Source organism: Delphinus delphis, chromosome 3 (assembly GCF_949987515.2).
Source record: "Delphinus delphis chromosome 3, mDelDel1.2, whole genome shotgun sequence".
Lineage (NCBI taxonomy): Eukaryota > Metazoa > Chordata > Mammalia > Artiodactyla > Delphinidae > Delphinus > Delphinus delphis.
The window spans coordinates 46,723,405-46,741,068 of NC_082685.1; the positions used below are offsets into that span (position 1 = coordinate 46,723,405).

Consider the following 17,664-nt stretch of genomic DNA (forward strand, 5'->3'; position numbering starts at 1 on the left):
CCCTGGGAGCCTCAGAAACCAAGCCAGGTATCCTCCTATGACTCACTTTCTCCCTCTGTTCCCAGTGCCTGTCTGCAGTGCCAGTGCCTGTGCCTTGCTGCTGCCCAGGGCCCAAGCTGGTCCCTACCTACACATTGGGGATTCTGCTACTGCTGACTACCAGTCACAGAGCAGAGGAATCTCAGTCTGCCCCAGGTGAGATGGCCAGGCTTTCTTGGGAGAAGAGAAGGGCACCCCGATCTCAGTTTCCTGCACTGTAAAATAGAGATAATGATAGTACCTGCCTTTTGAAGTTCTGGTGAAAATTAAATGAGACAATGTATGTATAGTTTTGACACAGTGTTCTGCATTCAGTAAATGCTCAATAAACGTCAACTAATATTACTATTCGGTTCTATTTCTTCTCAATCACCAACTCTAATATCAGATAGGTAATAATACAACACTAGTACAAAGGAAAAAGCACTGAACTGATGGCAGGTAACATGGGCTCCAGTCTCTGCCAGCCCAGTTCTAAGTGGTTATTTTACATGTCTAAGCTTTAGTTTATGCACTAGAAAAATGTAAACGACACCTAGCAACATTGTTCATTCATTGATTCCACTCCTTCACTAAGCAATATTTAATGAACACCCACAGTATAAACTTAGTCCTAACGCTAAATATGCGAAACCTTAAAATGAATGAGATATGGCTTCTGCGTGGAGGAGCTCAATCTAAGAAACTTCAAACGAGATAACGTCCGTGAAAGTTTCCTATAGGTCAGTAACAAGACTGTCAGAAGAAAGTGCTGGTGTGGACTCTTAGTTTTCCAGTTCCCATGAAACTCTGTCTCAGAGATCCTCCCTAACTTCCGGATGTTTGTCTGGAAGGTGAGGGCGGTAGAGGCAGTGTTAAATAAAACAGAAGAGCAGCCTTCCTTTCTGTTAGAAACAAAGGAAAGGCGCGCACTGTGTCTGTATGGATTTGTTCTGCGACTCCGTACTTATCAAAAAAAGGTCTAAGCTCAGCCCAGACGGCTGACGCTCTCAAACATGCTGCAGAGGTAAGGTGGAGGCGGGGTGAAAACCTGGAACCCCGAACGAGCATGCGCACTTTGACTTTCGTCCGGCGCAAAGCCTCTCTAGCTCGGAAACCTTACGTCAAAGTCTACGTTGAAAGACGTAGGGAGGGAAGCCAGGGAAACGCTCGCTCTCCAGTCACGTGACGCGACGAGAGCGTCGTTGGCTCCTCCCCCTAAAGATGGCGTCGTTGCTGCAATCGGAGCGGGTTCTCTACGTAGTCCAGGGAGAAAAGAAGGTTCGGGCCCCGCTCTCGCAGCTTTACTTCTGCCGCTATTGTAGCGAGCTGCGGTCGCTGGAATGTGTGTCTCACGAGGTAATGTAGTCGTCCCATGAAGAGTGTGTGTGTTGGGGGAGGGGGGAGGCGGTTCCACCTAGTCAGCGCGACCAGCGGGTGGTAATTTTCCTAGCATGCTGATTGGCTCTGCCTTCCGTCACTCAGATTTGCCTGTGATTTAATTTGCTTATACGTACGTAATTTGTCACTTGGAAAGGAGGAGCGGCCTTGGGTGGGGCTGAGCGGCCCTTCTGGTCTAGAGCGCCCTCTGGGACAAACTTGACTTTGGGGACCCTGGCTATCTCCTGCGGGGGGTGGGTGTTGGTTATCGGGTGGGTCAGGGGGAGAAAAGGTATGGGGATGCTTAGTTCAGGCCACTTGAGGGGCGAGATATCGTCTTTCCAGCATTGATTGAGGGAGTGGAGAGGTCCGCGGGCATTCTCATCCAAGCCCCTCCCATCCTGGAAGTTCTGCCCCTGCTTGGGCAGAAACTGGGCCCTCTTCCAACTGCCTTGTTATGTTTCCTGACCCAGCCCAAGGCCTGCAGCAGATACGAGGTTGGGATGGGGTGAGCTGAGTGAAAAGCGCTTACAATCGGGTCTGTCGTTGAAGAAGCTCAAAGTGTTATATTCATGGCGCTTCTCCTGAGGGTACATTTCTGACCTTCACTGGCGCAAGTGGGCGTTGGAGGTGGGATTGCTCAAAATGTAAAAGACCCCCGGAAAAAAAAAATCACCAAATAACAAAACCCCAGAACTTCTGCAGCACTTGGAACATGTTGTTCATTCAGTAGGCTCTGCGGATTAAAAGACGCGTTAAGACGTAAATCTTGCTGTTGAGTAACTTGCAGTCTCGTGAAGGAAAAGCTAATTAGTAATAATACATAGTTAATGCTTATTCAGTACTTTCTATATGCCATGTGCTTTACATAATCTTTAATCATCCTACAAACTAGAATAGATACCCTTTTTTAAAAACCACTTTACAGTTAAAGAAAGAGGCACATAATGTTTGCGCTGGGTCACACAGCCAAAAATCTGTGGGTGGGAGGGGGCAGCAAAATTTGAAACCAAGCAGCCTGATTCAGAGGACTTGAGTGAGGATCCCTGGACGGTTAAAAATGCATATGAGAATATGTCCTATACGATAAGCCATTTTACACATTATGAATAATTATTATTTTATTGGGAATATTTTTCATGCTATTAAGAATAGTCAGAGAAAGCAGTTAAATAACACAAGAGAAAAATCAATGCTGTATTATATACATGATTTTTTTTTCTCCATCTCCATTAGCACTTTGTATGCTTATTCTTTGGCAGGTCCTTTCTCTTTAGGATGCTGTCCCAGCTCCACCTCTAGAATTTATTGGATTAGATTCTCATTTGGTGATCATTAGGGAGCTGAGTCTCCATAATCTGTAAGGATCTCTTCAGCTAGGACATTCAGTCTGTGACTGAATCGTTTACGGACTGGTGTGCACCTGTGAAATGGAGGCCATTAGGGTTTGGGGAAGGATGATGCTAGTGAGGGCTGAAGCAGTCCAGAAATTTCAAATGACAAGCCTGGGATTGGAGCTGCACATGAAGGGATGAGCATAATTTGGAAAGGGAACAGGGAGGAATAAATTATATTTTGCTTTTTATGATGAGTAAGTGCAAATATAAGTTAACAGTATTATATTTTGTGTTCCTGGAGACTTATTTGAGCAGTAACTTTATCTTTTCAAAGGTGGTTCTGTTTATAAGCAGATGATGAAAAAAGAAAACAGTTTCTGTCATAGTATTTATGTTCAAGTGAATCTGTCCATCTGCAGGTGACTAGAGTTCTAGAATTATCAAATAGGATCTACTACATTAAAGAAAATATTTAGTCCTTAAAAAAGTACAATGAATTTAATTTTGTACTATGTTTTTGCATTAAATACAATAAGACTATGTTGTTAACTTAGTAGTTTAATTTGCCATTTAAAAGTCTCTAATTGGTTGGCTACAGCTGACTTTGTAAATGTTAATGTATGCTTTTCTTCAGTGAACATGTAATACCTCAGTAATGGGAAAACTTTTAAAATCTCTTAACAATTTGTGTGGCCAAGTTATTGCAGTCACACAAAGCTAGACTAGATAGAAGGATATTTGATCACAGCCTCATAAATTGGGTTTATTTATTAATCTATTTAGATTATCATAGAGATCTTTTACATAAACATGTTTTAACACGTCTAATACATAAAACCCTGATGAAAGGGAATAGGAAAGATCAGAAAGGAAAAATAGAAGGATTTCAGGAAATCCAGAGGTTAAGAAAACAACAGGTGATTGAAGAATAAACCTGATGCTGAAAACAGTCCAGGTTCTTTGCCAGATCAATGGTCTCTCACCTCTGCTGCAGAATAATGTAATTTAAATTTCACTAATTGGCATAGGCATATATACAAGCCAAGCTAAATGTCTTTTCCTCCGATTTTTTGATTTCTCGTTTCTTTCTAGGTGGACTCGCATTATTGTCCCAGTTGTTTAGAAAATATGCCATCGGCTGAAGCCAAACTAAAAAAGAATAGGTAAGACTGGGATCAATTTTTTTCTATTTTCCCCAGCTATTCCTTTAATAGCTGGTAAAAAAGCACATGGAACTAACTCTCATTTTTAACAAGCTGTTTTTCTTTTTTTAGCATCACTTATGTCAAAGGTGAAACTTTCATTTTAAAAAAATAAATTGTATTTTAGAACAGTTTTAGACTTAAGAATTACTGTGAAGATGATACAGAAAATTCTGTTTACTCCTTACCCAGTCTCCCATATTATAAATGTCGTATGTTAGTATGGTATATTTGTCTCAACTAATGAACATTATTGGTAACATTATTATTAAATGAACTCTATATTTTATTTAGATTTCCTCAATTTTCCCCTAATCTCCTTTTTCTGTTGTAGGATCCTATTCAGGATACCCACATTATATTTAATAGTCATGTCTCTTTAGGCTCCTCTTGCTGTGATATTTTCTTAGACTTTACTTAGTTTTGAGGAGTACTGGTAAGATATTTTATAGAATGTCCCTCAATTGGAAGTTGTCTTATGTTTTTCTCATCAGCTGGGGGAATGTGTTGTGGGGAGGAGAACCACACAGGTAAAGTGCATCTCTCATCACATCATATCAAAGGTATATACCACCAACATAACATCACTATTGATGTTAACTTTGATTACCTGGCTTGAGCTAGTGTTTGTCAGGTTTCTCTGATGTAAAGTTACTCTATTTGTTTTCTTCTCCTTTTCCATATTGTACTCTTTGGAAAGAAATGCACTATTACAGCCCACACTTAAATAGTGGGGAGTTATGATCCCCTTCCACGAAGGCTATCTCCATGTATTACTTGGAATTCTTTTGTATGGAAGATTTTTCTCTTCTCCTCTTTTTATTTATTTAGTCATTTACTTCAAGCAGTATGGGCTTGTGAATATTTATTTTATACTTTAGGTTATAATCCAGTACTACTTTTTTTTTTTTTTTTTAATTCAGATTGTTCCGGCTTTGGCCATTGGGACCTCTTTTAGTAGACTTCCTTCTCCCTTTGGCATACCCCCGTCATTATATGGCAGTGAGGAGGAGGGAAGTGTTATTCAGTTGTTTGAGAACTTTCTTACTTACTCCAGGCTCATCCTCTATATTTTCTGCTCCAGTCCTAGAATTAGCCATTTCTCCAAGGAGCCCTGGTACCTTTTATTCGAGATTGGTATTGCAAACCAAGATCTGGGTAGTATTAAAAACCAAGATTGGTATTAAAAACCAAGATCTGGTATTAAAAAGCAAGATCTGATACTCACTGCTACTGGTGCCATTTTGGTTTTTAGCATGGTGTGGAAGTCCTTTGTAACCAGTCACACCTCTGTACCTCCATGGATATGAACCACTGTTTTGTCTTTCCTGTCCTGGAGAAATAGCTCCTTATAAACCAGTTTTGTATGCTTTCCATACATTAAATTTTGTCATTTAATCCTCAGAATATCCCTATGAGGTGGGTACTATTATTATCCTTATCTGAGGATATTACCTAGTAGCAAAATATCACAGAAAATTGGAGTTATGGAATGGAACATCAGAACAAGTCCAGGACTGGAGGTGAAATCTTGATAATTTCAGATGGTGGAAAAGTTAAGAATAACAAGGCATGGGGGGGACTGTAGGGGAATGTTGAGTGTTTCACTAGGAAGAGTAACGCCTAAAGAGAGCAGAAAACCCTGAAAATGCCCCTTCTGAAACATTTCATCTTGGTAACATTGTTTGGTATCTGTTTCAGCTCTCTGGCACAGCAAACAAGCAGTTATTTTCCAAACCCAGTTTCACAGCTTATTGTATTGTTGCCTCTCAGTTTTCCATTGTGCAATTGGTCTGTTCTCTCTAAAGTCATAAGCTGTGACATTTCTCTGTCCCACAGAAATCTTTGTGGTCTGTAAAAGAGTCTAAAAGTTAACTCCAGACTGTTAACCGTGATTCCCTCTCTGGAGTAGGATTGGGTCATGCTGTAACTCTTCAGGAACTTTGATGATGATTGTATTTTTAAAAATAATTATTGTAATACTTTTGAAATTTTAAAATGAAGTTTGTAGGAGCCTCTTCAGAGTACTTTTTAATTTCTTTTTGCTTGAGAGCCACGCTTCCCTTATAGTTCTCTCTTGAATTCCTAACATGTAGAACAATGTCTGGCACATAGTAGGTGCTCGGTAAATATTTGTTGAATGAATCAATGATTGTTTGTCGTGTCCTAGATGCGCGAACTGCTTTGACTGTCCCGGCTGTATGCACACCCTCTCCACTCGGGCAACAAGCATTTCCACACAGCTTCCAGATGACCCAGCCAAGACCACGGTGAAGAAAGCCTATTACCTGGCCTGTGGATTTTGTCGCTGGACATCTAGAGATGTGGGCATGGCAGACAAATCTGTGGGTGAGTGAGGCAGACTTCAACATGAGATTTTGTGAAATCGGCAGTGCTGTAATTGCACACAAATCATTATTTCTGTTACCTGTTGGGAGGTAGGCGATAAATTCAGAGTATTTTGTCATTAAATTTTCTATGTTCCTACATTCTCACATGGACCGTGATGTTTCATCTGAGACTTGGTAAACTATTTCATTTTCTTAAAGTTGGTAAAATAGCATTTATAAATCTGATACTTTTTTAGAATCAAAAGATTAATGTTCTTCATAAAAAATAAATGCTCCTGATGGTGGAACACACCATGAACAAACCTAAAAGATAAAAGTCACGAAGCTTGGATCATATATAACAGTAAAGATAAATAACCAAAAATAAGGAACCCTTAGAAATCAGAAAGCTACCCAATAGAAAGAAAGAAATTGTCAGAGGATATGAACTGCAGCTCTCAGAAATGGAAGTAAAGATGGTCAATAACCAAAGTGTGCACAAATCATTGGATTTTTTTCCTTGCACACAACTTGGTGAGGTGATTTTTTTTAAGTCAATAAATATGCAAAAAGATAAGTTCAGTTTTGCTAGTAATCATGAAAATGCAAATTAAAACTTCGTCCATTGATTTGGCAAAATTTTAAAAATCTGGTAGTATGACAAGAATATGGGAAAATAGTTCTTTTGTCTGCTGCCATTTTAGAGAGCAGTTTGACAACATTTATTAAAATTTCAAATTGCTTTTATTCTTTTACCCAGAAATTACATGTCCAAGTATCTATCCTGGAGCATTCAAACACATGCTCAAAGATACATCTATATGTATCATAAGTGAAACAGGAAAGTTATGTATGTTTGGACCTAAAGAAAACCTAAGGTATTAAATTACCTTTCCATCATTTGAGCATTTCAAAGCAGAGGTTGCATTTACCTTCATTAGGAAACTTCCTTTTTTTTCCGTATCCTGTACTCCATGGTTAATATCAGAGAGTAGAAACACTCTTTATTATAATCAGTTCAAAATCTTGAGTTGCTGTTTATTTTTTATATAAACAGCAGCACTGCTAACTCCCCATTGTCTTTTTTCTTTCTGAAATTTCGTTTGTTTAATTTTGTGAAAACTTTTTAGATTTGTTAAAAATTCCCATTTTTACATTTCCATTAAAAATATCAACTTACTGGGGCTTCCCTGGTGGCGCAGTGGTTGAGAGTCCACCTGCTGATGCACGGGACACGGGTTCGTGCCCCGGTTTGGGAAGATCCCACGTGCCGCGGAGCGGCTGGGCCCGTGAGCCATGGCCGTTGAGCCTGCACGTTCGGAGCTTGTGCTCCGCAACGGGAGAGGCCACAACAGTGAGAGGCCCGTGTACCGCAAAAAAAAAAAAACTCAACTTACTATTTACATGAGGAAGCCAACTAAAAACTCATTATGTTATTTGACATAACTAAAATGAAGATGGACTTCAGCTAAAAGTTTTCTACAGATTCTTACGTAGCTTGGAAGTAAATATGGGTGAAGTTCCTTTAGATTCAACTCTATTCTTAAAACTTAATCCTTGGTTCTGTTGAGTTCACCCTTTGGTTTAGAATGCTTGAGCTCTTGGTTGTTTTTCTAACTTCATACATTATGTTGATAAAATACTCTTCAAAAACAAAAAACTAACTAAACAAGTCCCTTAAAAATGCTCATTGGTGGGTAGGCATTTCCTGAACTGTGATTTATATTGGAAAGTTTCTGTAGCGTCTTCTTAGATTGTCAGTAAATATTTGTGTGTGTGTTTTAATGTCAGTGTAGCAAGTAAATTGTTTGAATTTGTTTATGAATTTATGTTACATGTAAAAAACAACCTCAAAGTGGCACTTAGTTCGTGAGTTAAAGTGTATTTTTTCCATGTTTGTATTTTGTTTCTTTTTATCAAGTTAAAGAAAGGAAGCCTAGAAATCCAGATAGATTTCTCAGTTTGTTACTCTGTAAGTGCTTTTTTAATACTTTCTGGACTGTAAGCTATTAGAATTGGAGAATTTATTTTTCAGAATTTAAAGGCTGTGCTTGTTTCTAGAAATCTAGCTCCTCTAGGGTATCTTGACAGTGATAATTATTGAATACTAGGAGTTCTTAAGGAGTACAGGTAATTTCATTTCTTCCATGATGTCACTGGTGTCTGAGAAGCCCTGAAACCACTTTAGTTAGAACTGTTTGTTTATTTGTAAGTAAGCCATTGTGTCAGTAATGTGCAGAAACTTTTTAATGTCTCTCAAATTTACATTTAGAATAAATCACCAGTTCTAAAAATGCTATTAGGTAAAACATTCAGATTTTCTAAAATATTACTAAAACATTTCTTTCACATAATTATTTTTCATAATTGCCTTAAGGCAACTTTTAAAATATAAATACTGTACTTAAGGATATTATCGCTGCCTTTTCTTGCAAGGGGCTATAGTGTCACCTTCAACAGGAGTCCTTTTTATTTGGAAAAAAAGTTATTTTTAATTATACAAATAATACACTTTTATGAACTTATCACCCAGCTTAAGAAATTAAACATAACCCAAACAGTGTAAGCCCATTGTATAGCCTTTCCCCCACTGCATCTGCCTTCTTCTGCCTTCTAGACAGAGATAGTCATCACAGTCCTGAATTCAGATTGTCACCTGAAAAAAACCATGTATGCTTTTGCACGTCTTCATGTATGTATGTAGCCACTAGCAAAGAATGCTTCTCAACTTGAAACAAATAGAACCATGCTTTGTGCATCCTGCTACAATTTATCTCTATCATGTTTGTCTGTGGTATGTAGTTGTGATGGTGGGTGATAAAATGGTGGGTGATTCATGCATGACTTACCACAGATCTCTTCTTCACATTTGTTTTCAATTTTTTGGTTCTGACAACAGTGCTGTTAGAAACATTCTTGTGTGTGTTTCCTGTCACAAGAGCAAGGGTTTCTCTATATAACAAAGTAAAATTGGTGGTTTTAAGATGTGTACATGTTTAGCTCTCCAAAATGGTTTACCAATTTTTGCTCCCACTAATAATATATGAGTAGACTACCCATTGCTCCAGATCTCCGGCAGCTCTTAGCATTGTTGGACTTCTTTCAAGTTTTTCCAAACTGATGGTTGTGAAATGGTATCTCGTTACAGTCCCCCCCCCCTTTTTTTGGTTAGCTTTATTGAGATATAATTTACATATAATGAAGCTCACCAATTTTAAGTGTAAAATGCTTTGATTTTTGACAAATGTGTATAGCCATGTAGCCACCTCCACAATCATAGAACATTTCCGTTACCCCAAAAAGTTGTCTCATGCCCCTTTGTAGTCACTTCTTTCCCCCCCACCTCCTGGCCCCTGACTACCACTGATTTCTTTCTTTCACTGTAATTGTGCCTCTTCTAGAAGTTTATATAATTGGAGTAGTTTAGTCTGTTGTGTCTGTCTTCTTTCACTTAGCATAATGCTTATGAGGTTCGCTCGTGTTTTTGCTTTTTATTTTTGAGTTGTCTTCTATTGTATGGATATACCGTAATTTGTTTATTCATTCTCCAGTTAATGGACATTGAATTTTTTGCAGTTTAGGACTCATATGAATAAAACTGGCTATGAACATTTGCCTAGAAATCTTAGTGTATTTTCGTTTTTCTTGAGTATATACCTAGGAATGGAATTGCTGAGTCATAGGGTTAAGTGTATGTTTTCCTTGACTGAAAACTGCCAAACTATTTTCCACAGTGGCTGTACTATTTTGGGTCCTCACCAGCAGTGTAGGAGAGTTCCAGTTCCTCATCAACTATTAGTATTGTTTTTCTTTTTTCATCTTGGCCATTCTAGTTAGTGGGTAGTGATACCTCATTGTGGTTTTAATTTGCATTTCCTTAATGTGCTTGTTTGCCATCTATGTATTTTCTTTGGTGAAGTGTTTATACAAATCTTTGCCTTTTTTTTTTTTTTTTTTTTGTGGTACTTGGGCCTCTCACTGTTGTGGCCTCTCCCGTCGCGGAGCACGGGCTCCGGACGTGCAGGCTCAGCGGCCATGGCTCACGGGCCCAGCCGCTCCGCGGCATGTGGGATCCTCCCGGCCCGGGGCACGAACCCACGTCCCCTGCACCGGCAGGCGGACTCTCAACCACTGCGCCACCAGGGAAGCCCTCTTTGCCTATTTTTAAACTGAGTTTTAATCTTTTTATTGAGTTGTGAGAGTTCTGTATTGTAGATACAGGTCCTTTGTTGAATATATATTTTGCAAATATTTTCTCCCAGTCTGCGGCTTGCCTTTTTATTTTCTCAACTATGTCTTTTTTTTGTTTGTTTTTTTTTGTTTTTTTGTTTTTGCGGTACGCGGGCCTCTCACTGTTGTGGCCTCTCCCGTTGTGGAGCACAGGCTCCGGACGCGCAGGCTCAGCGGCCATGGCTCACGGGCCCAGCCGCTCCGCGGCATGTGGGATCTTCCCGGACCAGGGCACGAACCCGTGTTCCCTGCATCGGCAGGTGGACTCTCAACCACTGCGCCACCAGGGAAGCCCTCAACTGTGTCTTTTGAAGAACACGTTTCTAATTTATTGTTATTTTTATTTTATTTTTGGCTGCATTGGGTCTTTGTTGCTGCACTTGGGCGAGCTGCGGTGAGCGGGGGCTACTCTTTGTTGTGGTGCCTGGGCTTCTCATTGTGGTGGCTTCTCATTGCAGAGCACGGACTCTAGGCGTGTGGGCTCAGTAGTTGTGGCGCATGGGCTTAGTTGCTCCTTGGCATGTGGGATCTTCCCAGACCAGGGCTCAAACCCATGTCCCCTGTATTGGCAGGTGGATTCTTAACCACTGCGCCACCACGGAAGCCCTACAGGTTTCTAATTTTGATGAGGTTCAGTTTATCAATTTTTTATTTTCTAGTTGTGCCTTTTGTGTTCTAGTAAAGAAACTTTAGCCTAACCCAAGGTCGCTAAGATTTTCACTTCTGTTTTCTTCTAGAAATATTATAGTTTCAGCTCTTACACATAAGTTTATTACCATTTCAGGGTAAATTTTGTAAATGTTGTGAGGTAAGGGTCAAGGCTAATTTTTTGTAAATTGTTACAGCACCATTTGTTGAAGTATTCATTATGGTTTTACTTTCAGCTTTCTGGAATAATCTTTTCCCTTATGATTTGTGCTTTTGTCTCTTATGTAAGAAACTCTTCTCTAAACTGAGGTCGTAGAACACAGAAATTGCCCAGTGTTGCAGATATGGGCAAGTTCTCTGGAGTCAGACTGCCTGAGTTTGAATCCTGGCTTTACCGCTTACTGTCTCTATGACTTTGAGCAAGTTATTTAATTCTCTGAGCCTCAATTTCCTCATTTGTAAAATAAGACTAATAATGAGAGTCCCTACCACAGAGGGTTTTTTTTTTAATGAATTTATTTATTTATTTTTGGCTGCGTTGGGTCTTTATTGCTGTGTGCACGGGGCTTTCTGTAGTCGCGGCGGCGAGCAGGGGCTACTCTTCGTTGCGGTGCGCGGGCTTCTCATTGCGGTGGCTTCTCTTGTTGCGGAGCACGGACTCTAGGCGCGTGGCTTCAGTAGTTGCAGCACGCAGGCTCAGTAGTTGTGGCTTGCGGGCTCTCGAGCACAGGCTCAGTAGTTGTGGCACATGGGCTTAGTTGCTCCGCGGCATGTGGGATCTTCCCGGATCAGGGCTTGAACCCGTGTCCCTTGCATTGGCAGGTGGATTCTTAAGCACTGAGCTACCAGGGAAATCCTCAGAGGGTTATTATGAGAATAAAATGAAGTGTGATACATTTCAAATACCTGGCACAGAAGTTATACATGTGTTAGTTGTAGTTGTGGTCCTAGTGGTGGTTATTATTATCACCATCATTATATTTAAAGAAAAATTTTCATTCTGAGCCCTTCAGTCTGTATAATTTCTAGGACTCTTTCTTGGAAATTGTGTGATTTTATGTCTTCAAGCTTTATTTTGTGGCCTGCAGATGACCTGTTTTTGTGGAAATAAAATTATCAAATTACGTAAGTCTTGTTTAATATTCCTTTATTTTGCAGCTAGTGGTGGTTGGCAGGAACCTGAAAATCCTCACACGCAACGGGTAAGTAAAGGGTCATCAGAGAGAGGATGAAATGAGAAAAGATGAAGAAAAAGACCATTTTATCAGTGTATATGGCATATGCTTATAAATCCATGATGTGTATTTTGGTGTTTTTTACACTTAGAAAGTGCTTCTCGCTGTAAGACATTAAATCACAGTGGCAGTTTTTTCCAGTCTGACTTAAGTTAATAGAGAAACCTAGGTGTAGTTTTAGTTATGTACTCAGGTTGTGAATTGGAAAAGGGAAATGATACGTTTCTGTTTTCCACGTACGCACCAACTGTGTTAAGGATCCATTTGTTCTCAGAAATCTCATCCACATATAAACATTTTAACTCTTGGAAACACCACTAATTTGGAAGATGCCCTTGGACTCAGTAGTGGTTGCTTATAGAATCATGATTTAGACATCCTTTAATAGTTCACAGTGAGTTGATCTCTGCAGTATATACATTAGAACTGATTTTGTTGCCCCTGGAAGTAGAATATTAGAAAGGTGATAAAATGCTATCGAAATGAAGTTGTACAGACTGCAAATTAAATAATAATTTATAATTATTCACTTATGACATCAGCAAAAATTAGAAATACTGAAAATATCTTGGATGGGAGTGTATGGAATTTGACCTTTTCACATATACTGTTGTTAGTGTAAATTAGTACAGATTTATTGGTCTCTCAGCAGTATCTACTTCCTGGACTCTGACCTACAGAAATACTTGTACTTATGCACAAAAATATGTATATTCATTTATCAAACACTTACCAAGCATGTGCTGCATACTGTGTGTCAGGGGTTGTGCTAAACAATAGGAATACATGGTCCTTACCCTCAAAGAGCTTAAGTCTAACGGGAAAACAAAAATCAATTAAATAATCCCCAGCTAAAGGAGAAACTCAAGGTAATATGAAGGAGGAGAAATTGTGCATGTGGGCATTTTTAGGGGGAATTTCAATTAGGTAGGTCCACATCTGAGGATTGCGCTAGGATCTGAGGATGACAGGCAGAGAAGGGAAAGAATTCAGGGCGGAGGAGCAGCATAGGCAGAGAGCTTGTAAGTGGAAGGAGCAAAGCAAGTTATAGACAAGAGGCAAGTGTGCCAGAGTAGAGCATAGCAGTAGGTGAATGGAGAAAAGGATTTGGGGTCAGACTGCAGAACCATGTGGACCAAGTTAAGGAGTCTAAGAAGCCTTTAAAGCAAAAGAGCTGACAGAATCAGGTTAGCGTTTCTAAAAAATAATTACTGCTGAATTGAGAGGACAAGAGTGGGTACCAGGAGACCATTTAAGTGCTCTCAGAGCAAATGGTTAAATACCTTTAGGACATTTGTACCGTTTAATAAGATGCAGCCTTTAAAAAGAATGAGGTAAAAATCTATTTGTACTGAATGGAAAGTTCATGGCACTTACAGTGAAAAAGTTTTAAAATAGTAAGTTGTTTCCCCTTATATGAAAAATAAAAAGAGCTGTATTTATTTTACACATATAAAAGCGATATGTCTATACATGCATTTTTTAATGTATGCAGGATATAATATCATACCCGTGTCTGTAAGTGTGTAAGAAAGATATCTAAACTCTAATGATGGATACCTGTGGGGAGGGGAAGGGTGGACTTGGGCGTGAGAGATAAAAGAGAAGTTTCACTTTTTATTCTTTATGTTTCTATATTGTTTGAACTTTTCACAGTTATATATTGCTTTTATGATTAAAATATATTTTTAAATGAAAATACGTGATGGAGAGTGGGAGAAAATAAAGTATGAAATGTCACATCCTTGGAAATAGGTGGTCCTCTGGTCATGCAGAGAAAATAGGAGCAGTTGTGAGGGGAAGTAAGCAATGAAGTTAAAGAGCAGTGAAAAGAGAACATGAAATTTTCAAGCCTTTTCATTGCTCATTTCTTCCTGTTGTTGAACTTGAAGGTTCCATTTCAATTCTGAAAATAGATCATGTAATGAAGACAAATTCTCTTTGAAGAAGAGGGCAAACTTGCCCACCTTAATAATTATTTGTCTTGTCTATTCATTATATGTCTAGTCAGTGGAGTTGATTAATTTTGTAAGTTTCTTGTTAGCTTTTTCGTGAAACGAATACTGAGTCTTTGATTTCTTACAGATGAACAAACTGATTGAATATTACCAGCAGCTTGCTCAGAAGGAGAAGGTTGAGCGAGATCGCAAGAAACTGGCACGGCGTAGAAACTATATGCCTTTGGCTTTTTCGGTGAGAAATTGGTACAAAAAGGAGTTTGCAATTCATGGATCGAGACCGGTGTGGCATAAGAACAGGGAACATTTCAGAAAGTGGCCATTGTCCCTAGATTCCTGAACGATGGCTAGCAGAAGAAGGTTCCTCAGCTGATAGGTGTCTAAGTCCAGCGGTTATGCTTTTGCCATATCATTAGTTCTGTTTGAGTTCTTTGAGTTTTAAGTACATTTGTGTTTCTTTCTCCATCACACCCCTTTCTCTTCTGATTATTCCTAAAGCGGCTACTGTTTAGTTTTGTAGGCACCCACATTTACAGCTTTTGGATATTACAGAAAGACAGGAGAATATGGGCGAGTGGTAGGTTTTATCCATATTACCTATGTAGCCCACCCCCCTTTAGCATCCTGGTAGTAGTGGTTTCCCAGCTTTAGTTACCATAATTTTTTGGCCCCTTCCAATATTTCTCCAGTATAAAAAACCCTGACTTCTACATAGAGCATTTTTTGTGGTTAAGTAAGTAGTGATATATGCAGGTGTAATTTTTGATAGGAATTATTTACAAAAGTCATTCTCTACTCATTTGTAAACTACCAATTAGAAGCAAGAAATTAGGATTTGGAGCTTTTGCTATTGTCCCCCAAGTTTTATTTGCTCTCACAGAACAGTTTATTTTCTGTGTGTTTGCTTGGAGCCAAGCAGGTTGGCATTTAATAAATAATGTTTATTGAATAGCAGTGATGTGTCAAGCTCTGTGCTAAGCACTTTATACATATTATTTTGTTTAATCCTCACAACAATCCTGTGTAGTAGGTGGTATATCCCCATTTTACACTAAAGGAATGAGACCTGTAAAGGTTAATTAACTTCTTGTACTACCTCTGCATGAGAATTAGTTAAGGCATTAAAACCCTAAGAATTGGTAAGGTTCATATAAAAATATGTAGTTTAGAATTTAATAAAACATTAAAACTTGCAAAGCATCCATATTTGCCAGAGACTTTTATGAAGTCTCGGTGAATTTTTTGAACAATTCAGTGGTACAATCAGCATATGCACTAGTGTATTTAGGAGAGGAATTTGAATTAAATGTGTTATTCTGCCAACTTTCCCATATAACCTGCCTGCTGTATGAGTTTGCTTCTGTCTTATGCTGCATTTTTTTGTCTCTGTTGCAACCTGCTGCTATTTTGGGGCCTACAGCAACATACTATTCATGTAGTGGTAAGTTCTCTTTTATGATTCTTGCTAACCCTGAAGAAGTTAGCAGATGATCACTGGTGTTCCAAGAAGACGTTCATCGTGTGTCTTAGATACTCCACAGAGTTCTGGCCTAAGCCATAGCTTAGATATTCTTAGATTATCACATTTTGCTCATTTTCACTGCATTAATGTAGTTTCAATCTCCATGTTTGGTGCTTTTGTTACTATTTTAAGAGTAAGATGATGTGGGGCTACAATTACTCTCTTTAAAAGAAGCTTTAAAATTAGCTTTTTTTTTTTGGCTTATTTCCCTGAGCTTCTCATGCTGTCCCTCCCCAAATTCTTTATTTTGATACACAGGATATTTAAAAGTAGAATTTCTAATAGGAATTTCTGAACTCTGTTTAGGACAAATATGGTCTTGGAACCAGGCTTCAGCGACCACGAGCTGGTACAACCATCAGTACCCTTGCTGGACTTTCGTAAGTTTGGACGTTAAGTGGCTTTGAGGGAAAAAGCTGATATCAAAATGAACATTGAAGGAATGTGGTTTTAAAGTTAATAACAGTTGCCAATGGGGAAGAAGATACTCATACTTAGGAAAAACCTAAACAGAAAGAATATTCTACAGTAGAGGAATACTTCAATTATTGATATCATGGACTTTGAAGATATTCAGGTGGACCCTTGAGAAATGATGGCTTTTATCTTTTAGCCTTAAAGAAGGAGAGGACCAGAAAGAGATAAAGGTTGAGCCAGCTCAGGCTGTAGATGAAGTGGAACCTCTACCTGAAGACTATTATACGAGACCAGTAAATTTAACAGAGGGTAATTTTATACATGATTCTGCTTTGTTTCTATTTTACATCTAATTCTGTTTTTGTTACTTATATGCCTTGTGATTTGAGGTTTATTTTTTTGATTTGAAATTTTTAATAGCATAGTTGTTAGTACTAAAATGAGTCATGTAGAAAATAAGATAGGTGTAACATTTGAAGAACTTTAAAACATCTGTCAAATTTCTATATTGTAGTTTTTTGAAGAGCACTGTTCACAAAGGCAGTGTTATTTTGTGTAATTATCTCATATACGTCTGATTTTGAGCAAGTCACTGTAAACCAAGCTTGGTTTCTACCTTTCATGCTAGTGACCACCCTTCAGCAGCGCCTCTTACAGCCTGACTTCCAGCCAATCTGTGCTTCACAGCTCTATCCTCGTCACAAGCATCTTCTGATCAAACGGTCCCTGCGCTGCCGAGTAAGTATTCCTTTCTGTAGAGTTGTCATTTGTGTAAGAGAAAAGCAAAAATAAACACGATTGGCATCTGGTCAGTATCAAAACCTCTGGAATGTAGTAAATGTAGAAAATGCTTGTAGATAACGTTCCAGTGTCCAGGCACTATTTTAAAACTTTCAAGATAAACTTAATCCCCCTAACTCAGTGAGGTAGGTACTGTTGTTACCCTTGTTACAGATGTGGAAGCTGGGGTATTTGAAGGTTAAGTTCATACTGCTAATCCCTAAAAGAATAGTGAAAGAATATAAAGCTTTTAGGCCAGTAGAGAGGGGAACAAAAGGACTAATAAAAAAAAATCAATTTAAAAGAAAGCAAGAAAGAAGAAAAATCAAGAAAAGCCTCTGGGAATCTATGAAACTAACAGCAGGGTTTCTTCAATAAATAAAAGAAACATTGTAAAAGAAAACAAAGTATGGAAAAAAAATGGAAAGGAAACCTTTGCGATCAGTACGATCCAACAGAACTTTTCTGTGGTGATGGAAATGTTCTTTATCTGCATAGTCTAGCATGTTAGCCACTAGTCACCTGTGGCTACTGAGAACTTGAAATATGGTAGTGCAGCTGAGGGACTGAATCTTTCTAAGATGAAATTCATTTAAATAATCACTTG

The 17,664-nt window shown here is 38.8% G+C and overlaps 1 protein-coding gene across 1 annotated transcript in view; it reads left to right on the forward strand.

Moving 5' to 3' along the window:
- The first annotated feature begins 1,208 nt into the window (after window positions 1-1,208).
- The window catches only part of DCTN4 (dynactin subunit 4), a 32,851-nt gene continuing 16,395 nt past the window's right edge, over window positions 1,209-17,664 (forward strand). Inside the window, exons 1-8 of the mRNA XM_060008513.1 lie at window positions 1,209-1,377; window positions 3,828-3,898; window positions 6,108-6,286; window positions 12,304-12,347; window positions 14,466-14,573; window positions 16,167-16,240; window positions 16,474-16,586; window positions 16,906-17,015. Coding sequence (XP_059864496.1) covers window positions 1,243-1,377; window positions 3,828-3,898; window positions 6,108-6,286; window positions 12,304-12,347; window positions 14,466-14,573; window positions 16,167-16,240; window positions 16,474-16,586; window positions 16,906-17,015 — 834 coding nt within the window. The 5' untranslated portion in view covers window positions 1,209-1,242. The remainder of the gene's footprint in view (window positions 1,378-3,827; window positions 3,899-6,107; window positions 6,287-12,303; window positions 12,348-14,465; window positions 14,574-16,166; window positions 16,241-16,473; window positions 16,587-16,905; window positions 17,016-17,664) is intronic.